At 58.6% G+C, this 12,146-nt stretch overlaps 1 protein-coding gene across 3 annotated transcripts in view; it reads left to right on the forward strand.

Annotated features, from left to right (window-relative positions):
* The window catches only part of LOC147114470 (dynein regulatory complex subunit 11-like), a 283,097-nt gene that overhangs the window by 19,047 nt on the left and 251,904 nt on the right, over positions 1-12,146 (forward strand). For all 3 annotated transcript variants that reach the window (XM_085992162.1, XM_085992163.1, XM_085992164.1), the window contains exons 3-4: positions 4,765-4,970; positions 7,850-7,934. In XM_085992162.1, the coding sequence (XP_085848288.1) occupies positions 4,765-4,970; positions 7,850-7,934 (291 nt within the window). The remainder of the gene's footprint in view (positions 1-4,764; positions 4,971-7,849; positions 7,935-12,146) is intronic.

The raw sequence follows: 12,146 nt of genomic DNA on the forward strand, positions 1-12,146 counted from the left end.
AGAGACAGGTACAGTACGGGGACAGAGACAGGTACAGTACAGGGACAGACAGGTACAGTACGGAAACAGAGACAGGCACAGTACGGGGACAGAGACAGGTACAGTACGGGGACAGAGACAGGTACAGTACGGGGACAGAGACAGGTACAGTACGGGGACAGAGACAGGTACAGTACGGGGACAAAGGTACAGTACGGGGACAGAGACAGGTACAGTACGGGGACAGAGACAGGTACAGTACAGGGACAGAGACAGGTACAGTACAGGGACAGACAGGTACAGTACGGAAACAGAGACAGGCACAGTACGGGGACAGAGACAGGTACAGTACGGGGACAGAGACAGGTACAGTACAGGGACAGAGACAGGTACAGTACGAGGACAGAGACAGGTACAGTACGGGGACAGAGACAGGTACAGTACGGGGACAGAGACAGGTACAGTACGGGGACAGACACAGGTACAGTACGGGGACAGACAGGTACAGTACGGGGACAGAGACAGGCACAGTACAGGGACAGAGACAGGTAGAGTACGGAGACAGAGACAGGAACAGTACGGGGACAGACAGGTACAGTACGGGGACAGAGACAGGTACAGTACGGGGACAGAGACAGGTACAGTACGGAGACAGAGACAGGAACAGTACAGGGACAGACAGGTACAGTACGGGGACAGAGACAGGTACAGTACAGGGACAGAGACAGGTACAGTACGGAGACAGAGACAAGTACAGTACGGGGCCAGAGACAGGTACAGTACGGGAACTGAGACAGGTACAGTGCGGGGACAGACACAGGTACAGTACGGGGACAGAGACAGGAACAGTACGGGGACAGACAGGTACAGTATGGGGACAGAGACAGGTACAGTACAGGGACAGAGGCAGGTACAGTACGGAGACAGAGGCAAGTACAGTACGGGGACAGAGACAGGTACAGTACGGGGACAGAGACAGGTACAGTACGGGGACAGACACAGGTACAGTACGGGGACAGACAGGCACAGTACGGGGACAGAGACAGGTACAGTACGGGGACAGAGACAGGTACAGTACGGGGACAGAGACAGGTACAGTACGGGGACAGACAGGCACAGTACGGGGACAGAGACAGGTACAGTACGGGGACAGAGACAGGTACAGTACGGGGACAGAGACAGGTACAGTACGGGGACAGAGACAGGTACAGTACGGGGACAGACACAGAGACAGTACGGGGACAGAGACAGGTACAGTACGGGGACAGACAGGCACAGTACGGGGACAGAGACAGGCACAGTACGGGGACAGACAGGCACAGTACGGGGACAGAGACAGGCACAGTATGGGGACAGAGACAGGTACAGTACGGGGACAGACACAGGCACAGTACGGGTCAGAGACAGGCACAGTACGGGGACAGAGACAGGTACAGTACGGGGACAGAGACAGGTACAGTACGGGGACAGAGACAGGTACAGTACGGGGACAGAGACAGGTACAGTACGGGGACAGACAGGCACAGTACGGGGACAGAGACAGGTACAGTACGGGGACAGAGACAGGTACAGTACGGGGACAGAGACAGGTACAGTACGGGGACAGACAGGTACAGTACGGGGACAGAGACAGGCACAGTACGGGGACAGAGACAGGTACAGTACGGGGACAGAGACAGGTACAGTACGGGGACAGAGACATGCACAGTACGGGGACAGAGACAGGTACAGTACGGGGACAGAGACAGGTACAGTACGGGGACAGAGACAGGTACAGTACGGGGACAGAGACAGGTACAGTACGGGGACAGAGACAGGTACAGTACGGGGACAGACAGGTACAGTACGGGAACAGAGACAGGTACAGTACTGGGACAGACAGGCACAGTACGGGGACAGAGACAGGTACAGTACGGGGACAGACAGGTACAGTACGGGGACAGACAGGTACAGTACGGGGACAGACACAGGCACAGTATGGGGACAGAGACAGAGACAGTACGGGGACAGCGACAGGCAGAGTACGGGGCCAGAGACAGGTACAGTACGGGGACAGAGACAGGCACAGTACAGGGACAGAGACAGGTACAGTACGGGGACAGACAGGTACAGTACGGGGACAGAGACAGGTACAGTACAGGGACAGAGACAGGTACAGTACGGGGCCAGAGACAGGTACAGTACGGGGACAGAGACAGGTACAGTACGGGGACAGAGACAGGTACAGTACGGGACCAGAGACAGGTACAGTACGGGGACAGAGACAGGTACAGTACGGGGACAGAGACAGGTACAGTACGGGGCCAGAGACAGGTACAGTACGGGGCCAGAGACAGGTACAGTACGGGGACAGACAGGTACAGTACGGGGACAGAGACAGGTACAGTACGGGGACAGAGCCAGGTACAGTACGGGGACAGAGACAGGTACAGTACGGGGACAGAGACAGGCACAGTACGGGGACAGAGACAGGTACAGTACGGGGACAGAGACAGGTACAGTACGGGGACAGACAGGGACAGTACGGGGACAGAGACAGGTACAGTACGGGGACAGAGACAGGCACAGTACGGGGACAGAGACAGGTTCAGTACGTGGACAGAGATAGGCACAGTACGGGGACAGAGACAGGTACAGTACGGGGACAGACAGGCACAGCACGGGGACAGAGACAGGTACAGTACGGGGACAGAGACAGGCACAGTACGGGGACAGAGACAGGTACAGTACGGGGACAGAGACAGGCACAGTATGGGGACAGAGACAGGTACAGTACGGGGACAGAGACAGGTACAGTACGGGGACAGAGACAGGCACAGTACGGGGACAGAGACAGGCACAGTACGGGGACAGAGACAGGCACAGTACGGGGACAGAGACAGGTACAGTACGGGGACAGAGACAGGTACAGTACGGGGACAGAGACAGGTACAGTACGGGGACAGACAGGTACAGTACGGGAACAGAGACAGGCACAGTACGGGGACAGAGACAGGTACAGTACGGGGACAGACAGGCACAGTACGGGGACAGAGACAGGTACAGTACGGGGACAGACAGGTACAGTACGGGGACAGACAGGTACAGTACGGGGACAGACACAGGCACAGTATGGGGACAGAGACAGAGACAGTACGGGGACAGCGACAGGCACAGTACGGGGCCAGAGACAGGTACAATACGGGGACAGAGACAGGCACAGTACAGGGACAGAGACAGGTACAGTACGGGGACAGACAGGTACAGTACTGGGACAGAGACAGGTACAGTACGGGGACAGAGACAGGTACAGTACGGGGACAGAGACAGGTACAGTACAGGGCCAGAGACAGGTACAGTACGGGGACAGAGACAGGTACAGTACGGGGACAGAGACAGGTACAGTACGGGGACAGAGACAGGTACAGTACGGGGCCAGAGACAGGTACAGTACGGGGACAGACAGGTACATTACGGGGACAGAGACAGGTACAGTACGGGGACAGAGACATGCACAGTACGGGGATAGAGACAGGCACAGTACGGGGACAGAGACAGGCACAGTACGGGGACAGAGACAGGTGCAGTACGGGGACAGAGACAGGCACAGTACGGGGACAGAGACAGGTACAGTATGGGGACAGAGACAGGTACAGTACGGGGACAGAGACAGGCACAGTACGGGGACAGAGACAGGTACAGTACGGGACAGACAGGTACAGTACGGGGACAGAGACAGGTACAGTACGGGGACAGACAGGTACAGTACGGGGACAGAGACAGGCACAGTACGGGGACAGAGACAGGTACAGTACGGGGACAGAGACAGGTACAGTACGGGGACAGACAGGCACAGTACGGGGACAGAGACAGGTACAGTACGGGGACAGAGACAGGCACAGTACGGGGACAGAGACAGGTACAGTACGGGACAGACAGGTACAGTACGGGGACAGAGACAGGTACAGTACGGGGACAGACAGGTACAGTACGGGGACAGAGACAGGCACAGTACGGGGACAGAGACAGGTACAGTACGGGGACAGAGACATGTACAGTACGGGGACAGAGACAGGTACAGTACAGGGACAGACAGGTACAGTACGGGGACAGAGACAGGTACAGTACGGGGACAGAGACAGGCACAGTACGGGGACAGAGACAGGTACAGTACGGGGACAGAGACAGGTACAATACGGGGACAGAGACAGGCACAGTACGGGGACAGAGACAGGTACAGTACGGGGACAGACAGGCACAGTACGGGGACAGAGACAGGTACAGTACGGGGACAGAGACAGGCACAGTACGGGGACAGAGACAGGCACAGTACGGGGACAGAGACAGGCACAGTACAGGGACAGAGACAGGTACAGTACGGGGACAGAGACAGGCACAGTACGGGGACAGAGACAGGTACAGTACGGGGACAGAGATCGGCACAGTACGGGGACAGAGACAGGCACAGTACGGGGACAGAGACAGGCACAGTACGGGGACAGAGACAGGTACAGTACGGGGACAGACAGGTACAGTACGGGGACAGAGACAGGTACAGTACGGGGACAGACAGGCACAGTACGGGGACAGAGACAGGTACAGTACGGGGACAGACAGGTACAGTACGGGGACAGACAGGTACAGTACGGGGACAGAGACAGGTACAGTACGGGGACACAGACAGAGTCAGTACGGGGGATGTCGGGCATCCGACAGGTACATGTGAGGTGAGCGTTGTGTAATGGCAGAGCTCCGGTCAGAGGGTATCAGTGGGCTAATGCTCGCTGTCATTTCATTCACCCACAGGTTCCCAGTGAAGACGCCGAGAAGCCTATCCCAGCCAAGCTGGAGGCGGACAAGTCTGTGGAACTGAGGCACGTTCTGCAGGAACAGTACAAGGCTGAGTACGAGAAGGATCAGCCTCGCATCAAGCAGACTGTGCTGGACACCGAGGGGCCTGACATCAAGGAGACGTACCGGGAACAGATTCGGCGCTGGTTCATCGAGTGCTAGTAAGACAGGACGCTCAGAGTCTAGTATAGGATGATGGAGCTGTGTTTGGAGCGGGGCAACAACAGTCTCCTTCAATCTCGAGTCAAACTCAAATCTAGGGGCTGAGAGGGACAGAATTTTCAGAAGCAAGGAAGTTATGATGAACCTTTATATAACACTGGTTCGGCCTCAGCTGGAGTATTGTGTCCAATTCTGGGCACCGCACTTTAAGAAGGATGTGAAGGCCTTAGAGGGGGTGCAGAGGAGATTTACTAGAATGGTTCCAGGGATGAGGGACTTCAGTTACCTAGAGAGACGGGAGAAGCTGGGGTTGTTCTCCTTGGAGCAGAGAAGGTTAAGGGGAGATTTAATAGAGGTGTTCAAAATTACAGGGTATTTTGATAGAGGTTTTTTATTCGTTCATGGGATGTGGGCATCGCTGGCAATGCCAGCATTTATTGTCCATCCCTAATTGCTCCTTGAGAAGGTGGTGGTGAGCCGCTTAGCTCTGTCTATAGCATGCTGCTTCCGATACTTAGCATGCATGAAGTCCTGTGTTGTAGCTTCACCAGGTTGGTACCTCATTTTTAGGTACGCCTGGTGCTGGTCTCGGCATGCTCAGAAGAAACTGTTCCCAGTGGCGGAAGGGTCTGTAACCAGAGGAGACAGATTGAAGGTGATTGGCAAAAGAACCAGAGGGAAGATGAGGAGAATTATTTTACGCAGCGAGTTGTTGTGATCTGGAATGCGCTGCCTGAAAGGGCGGTGGAAGCAGATTCAATAATAACTTTCAAAAGGGAATTGGATAAATACTGGAAGGGGGAAATTCACAGGGCTGTGGGGAAAGAGCAGGGAGTGGGACTAATTGGAGAGCTCATTCAAAAAGCCGGCACAGGCACGATGGGCCGAATGGCCACCTACTGTGCTGTATCATTCTAAGCTCTAAGCAGTATCACATAGATAGATACATAGATACATAGAAGATAGGAGCAGGAGTAGGCCATTCGGCCCTTCGTGCCTGCTCCGCCATTTAATGAGATCATGGCTGATCCTTTAATTCAGTATCCCGTCCCCGCCTTCTCTCCGTAACCCTTAACCCCTTTTGCCCGTAGAAATATATCTAATTCCCTCTTAAATATATTTAATGAGCTGGCGTACACTGCCCTCTGTGGCAATGAGTTCCACAGGTTCACCACTCTCTGAGTGAAGAAATTCCCCCTCATCTCTGTCCTAAATGGTTTAGCCCTTATCCTTAAATTATGTCCTCTAGTTCTGTTCTCACCCGCCAAGGGAAACATTCCTTCTGCATCCAGTCTGTCTAGACCTGTCAGAATTTTATACACTTCTATGAGGTCCCCTCTCAATCTTCTAAACTCCAGTGTGTACATCCCTAAACTACATAGTCTCTCCTCATAGGTCATTCCCGCCATTCCTGGTATCAGCCTGGTGAATCGCCGCTGCACCCCCTCCATGGCAAGAACATCCCGGTCCTGCACTGGGAGCGCGTGACTTCCCCCGGTCCTGCACTGGGAGCGCGTGACTTCCCCCGGTCCTGCACTGGGAGCGCGTGACTTCCCCCAGTCCTGCACTGGGAGCGCGTGACTTCCCCCAGTCCTGCACTGGGAGCGCGTGACTTCCCCCAGTCCTGCACTGGGAGCGCGTGACTTCCCCCCAGTCCTGCACCGGGAGCGCGTGACTTCCCCCGGTCCTGCACTGGGAGCGCGTGACTTCCCCCGGTCCTGCACTGGGAGCGCGTGACTTCCCCCGGTCCTGCACCGGGAGCGCGTGACTTCCCCCCAGTCCTGCACCGGGAGCGTGTGACTTCCCCCAGTCCTGCACCGGGAGCGCGTGACTTCCCCCCAGTCCTGCACCGGGAACGCGTGACTTCCCCCAGTCCTGCACTGGGAGCGCGTGACTTCCCCCAGTACTGCCCCTCCGACAGTGCGGGGCTCCCTCAGTACTGCCCCTCCGACAGTGCGGCGCTCCCTCAGTACTGCCCCTCCGACAGTGCGGCGCTCCCTCAGTACTGACCCTCCGACAGTGCAGTGCTCCCTCAGTACTGCCCATCCGACAGTGCGGCGTTCCCTCAGTACTGCCCCTCCGACAGTGCAGCACTCCCTCAGTACTGCCCCTCCGACAGTGCGGCGCTCCCTCAGTACTGCCCCTCCGACAGTGCGGCGCTCCCTCAGTACTGACCCTCCGACAGTGCGGCGCTCCCTCAGTACTGCCCCTCCGACAGTGCGGGGCTCCCTCAGTACTGCCCCTCCGACAGTGTGGCGCTCCCTCAGTACTGCCCCTCCGACAGTGCAGCGCTCCCTCAGTACTGCCCCTCCGACAGTGCGGCGCTCCCTCAGTACTGACCCTCCGACAGTGCGGCGCTCCCTCAGTACTGCCCCTCCGACAGTGCGGCGCTCCCTCAGTACTGCCCCTCCGACAGTGCGACGCTCCCTCAGTACTGCCCCTCCGACAGTGCGGCGCTCCCTCAGCACTGACCCTCCGACAGTGCAGCACTCCCTCAGTACTGCCCCTCCGACAGTGCGGCGCTCCCTCAGTACTGCCCCTCCGACAGTGCGGCGCTCCCTCAGTACTGCCCCTCTGACAGTGCGGCGCTCCCTCAGTACTTCCCCTCCGACAGTGCGGCGCTCCCTCAGTACCGCCACTCCGACAGTGCGGCGCTCCCTAGTACTGCCCCACTGACAGTGCGGTGCTCCCTCAGTACTGCCCCTCCGACAGTGCCAAGCTGACAGAAGCAGACGGAATGTTGTCCTCACTCAATATCCCCACGTGATCGCTCCGGCGATATTTCCTGGTTGGTCCAGGGCTGTCTGTCCCTCTCACTAACTCACTGATTCTGTACGGATTGTCCCATCTTCTCACTCAGTGTTCATTGTGCCCACAGTAACACCACGGGAAAATTCCCCGAATACCCCAGTGTGGAACAAGGAGGCTCAGCAGTCCTCTTCGCCGAGAAAACTCCAGATCAGGTACATGTCACAGCGCGGCTTTAACCGGAGAATTACAGAACCTAAAGACTCTTCCCACCTCAATACCCATTCACCGCCCCATCCCTCCACTCACACACTCCCTCCATCCCTCCACTCACACACTCCCTCCATCCCTCCACTCACACACTCCCTCCATCCCTCCACTCACACACTCCCTCCATCCCTCCACTCCCACACTCCCTCCATCCCTCCACTCCCACACTCCCTCCATCCCTCCACTCACACACTCCCTCCATCCCTCCACTCCCACACTCCCTCCATCCCTCCACTCCCACACTCCCTCCATCCCTCCACTCACACACTCCCTCCATCCCTCCACTCCCACACTCCCTCCATCCCTCCACTCCCACACTCCCTCCATCCCTCCACTCCCACACTCCCTCCATCCCTCCACTCACACACTTCCTCCATCCCTCCACTCCCACACTCCCTCCATCCCTCCACTCCCACACTCCCTCCATCCCTCCACTCCCACACTCCCTCCATCCCTCCACTCACACACTCCCTCCATCCCTCCACTCCCACACTCCCTCCATCCCTCCACTCCCACACTCCCTCCATCCCTCCACTCACACACTCCCTCCATCCCTCCACTCCCACACTCCCTCCATCCCTCCACTCCCACACTCCCTCCATCCCTCCACTCCCACACTCCCTCCATCCCTCCACTCACACACTTCCTCCATCCCTCCACTCCCACACTCCCTCCATCCCTCCACTCCCACACTCCCTCCATCCCTCCACTCCCACACTCCCTCCATCCCTCCACTCACACACTTCCTCCATCCCTCCACTCCCACACTCCCTCCATCCCTCCACTCCCACACTCCCTCCATCCCTCCACTCCCACACTCCCTCCATCCCTCCACTCCCACACTCCCTCCGTCCCTCCACTCCCACACTCCCTCCGTCCCTCCAATCCCACACTCCCTCCGTCCCTCCACTCCCACACTCCCTCCGTCCCTCCACTCCCACACTCCCTCCATCCCTCCACTCACACACTCCCTCCATCCCTCCACTCACACACTCCCTCCATCCCTCCACTCCCACACTCCCTCCATCCCTCCACTCCCACACTCCCTCCATCCCTCCACTCACACACTCCCTCCATCCCTCCACTCCCACACTCCCTCCATCCCTCCACTCCCACACTCCCTCCATCCCTCCACTCCCACACTCCCTCCATCCCTCCACTCACACACTTCCTCCATCCCTCCACTCCCACACTCCCTCCATCCCTCCACTCCCACACTCCCTCCATCCCTCCACTCCCACACTCCCTCCATCCCTCCACTCACACACTTCCTCCATCCCTCCACTCCCACACTCCCTCCATCCCTCCACTCCCACACTCCCTCCATCCCTCCACTCCCACACTCCCTCCATCCCTCCACTCCCACACTCCCTCCATCCCTCCACTCCCACACTCCCTCCGTCCCTCCAATCCCACACTCCCTCCATCCCTCCACTCCCACACTCCCTCCGTCCCTCCACTCCCACACTCCCTCCATCTCTCCACTCCCACACTCCCTCCATCCCTCCACTCCCACACTCCCTCCATCCCTCCGTCCCTCCACTCCCACCCTCCCTCCATCTCTCCACTCCCACACTCCCTCCATCCCTCCACTCCCACACTCCCTCCATCCCTCCACTCCCACACTCCCTCCATCCCTCCACTCCCACACTCCCTCCATCTCTCCACTCCCACACTCCCTCCATCCCTCCACTCCCACACTCCCTCCATCCCTCCACTCCCACACTCCCTCCATCCCTCCGTCCCTCCACTCCCACCCTCCCTCCATCCCTCCACTCTCACACTCCCTCCATCCCTGCACTCGCACACTCCCTCCATCCCTCCTCTCCCACACTCCCTCCATCCCTCCATCGCGCCACTCCCACACTCCCTCCATCCCTCCACTCCCACACTCCCTCCATCTCTCCACTCCCACACTCCCACAATCCCTCCATCCCTCCACTCCCACACTCCCTCCATCCCTCCACTCCCACACTCCCTCCATCCCTCCATCCCTCCACTCCCACACTCCCTCCATCCCTCCATCCCTCCACTCCCACACTCCCTCCATCCCTCCATCCAGCCACTCCCACCATCCCTCCATCCCTCCACCCCTCCACTCCCACACTCCCTCCATCCCTCCTTCCCTCCACTCCCACACTCCCTCTATCCCTCCATCCAGCCACTCCCACCATCCCTCCATCCCTCCACCCCTCCACTCACACACTCCCTCCATCCCGCCAATCCCACACTCCCTCCATCCCTCCATCGTGCCACTCCCACACTCCCTCCATTCCACACTCCCTCCATCTCTCCACTCCCACACTCCCTCCATCCCTCCATCCCTCCACTCCCACACTCCCTCCATCCCTCCATCCAGCCACTCCCACCATCCCTCCATCCCTCCACCCCTCCACTCCCACACTCCCTCCATCCCTCCACTCCAGCACTTCCTCCATCCCTCCACTCCCACACTCCCTCCATCCCGCCACTCCCACACTCCCTCCATCCCTCCATCGCGCCACTCCCACACTCCCTCCATCCCTCCACTCCCACACTCCCTCCATCCCTCCACTCCCACACTCCCTCCATCTCTCCACTCCCACACTCCCTCCATCCCTCCATCCCTCCACTCCCACACTCCCTCCATCCCTCCATCCCTCCACTCTCACACTCCCTCCATCCCTCCACTCCCACACTCCCTCCATCCCTCCTTCCCTCCACTCCCACACTCCCTCTATCCCTCCATCCATTCATCACTCCATCCCTCCACTCCCACACTCACTCCACCCCTCCCACATTCCCTCCATCCCTCCATCCCTCCAGCCCTCCACCCCACCACTCTCACACTCCCTCCACTCCCTCCACACCCACACTCCCTCCATCCCTCCCCTCCCACACTCACTCCATCCCTCCATTCCTCCACTCTCACACTCCCTCCATCCCACCCCTTCCACACACCCTCCATCCCTCCATCCCTCCATCCCTCCACTCCCACACTCCCTCATCCCTCCACTCACACTCCCTCCACTCCCTCACTCCCTCCATCCCTCCACTCACACACTCCCTCCATCTCTCCAACCCCACACACCCTCCATCCCTCCACTCCCACACTCCCTCAATCCCTCCACTCACCACTCCCTCCATCCCTCCAATCCCACACTCTCTCCATCCCTCTAATCCCACACTCCCTCCATCCCTCCACTCCCACACTCTCTCCATCCCTCCACTCCCACACTCCCTCCATCCCTCCACTCACCACTCCCTCCATCCCTCCAATCCCACACTCTCTCCATCCCTCTAATCCCACACTCCCTCCATCCCTCCTTCCCTCTACTCCCTCCATCCCTCCACTCCCACAGTCCCTCGATCCCTTCACTCCCACACTCCCTCCATCCCTCCCCTCCCACACTCCTTCCATCCCTCCACTCCCACACTCCCTCCATCACTCCACTCTCACACTCCCTCCATCCCTCAAACCTCACACTCCCTCCATCCCTCCACTCCCACACTCCCTCCATCCTTCCACTCCCACACTCCCTCCATCACTCCACTCTCACACTCCCTCCATCCCTCCACTCGCACACTCCCTCCATCCGTCCACTCCCACACTCCCTCCATCCCTCCACTCCCACACTCCCTCCATCCCTCCCCTCCCACACTCCTTCCATCCCTCCACTCCCACACTCCCTCCATCACTCCACTCTCACACTCCCTCCATCCCTCAAACCTCACACTCCCTCCATCACTCCACTCTCACACTCCCTCCATCCCTCAAACCTCACACTCCCTCCATCTCTCCACTCTCACACTCCCTCCATCCCTCCACTCTCACACTCCCTCATCCCTCCACTCTCACACTCCTTCCATCCCTCCACTCCCACACTCCCTCCATCACTCCACTCACACACTCCCTCCATCCCTCCAATCCCACACTCCCTCCATCCCTCTAATCCCACATTCCCTCCATCCCTCCATCCCTCTACTCCCTCCATCCCTCCACTCCCACAGTCCCTCCATCCCTCCACTCCAACACTCCTGCCATCCCTCCACTCCCACACTCCCTCCTTCCCTCCACTCCCACACTCCCTCCATCCCTCCACTCCCACACTCCCTCCATCACTCCACTCCCACACTCCCTCCATCCCTCTAATCCCACACTCCCTCCATCCCTCCAT

The sequence above is a fragment of the Somniosus microcephalus genome, chromosome 7 (genome assembly GCF_052327205.1).
Source record: "Somniosus microcephalus isolate GS21.2 chromosome 7, FLI_Smic_1.0, whole genome shotgun sequence".
Taxonomy (NCBI): domain Eukaryota; kingdom Metazoa; phylum Chordata; class Chondrichthyes; order Squaliformes; family Somniosidae; genus Somniosus; species Somniosus microcephalus.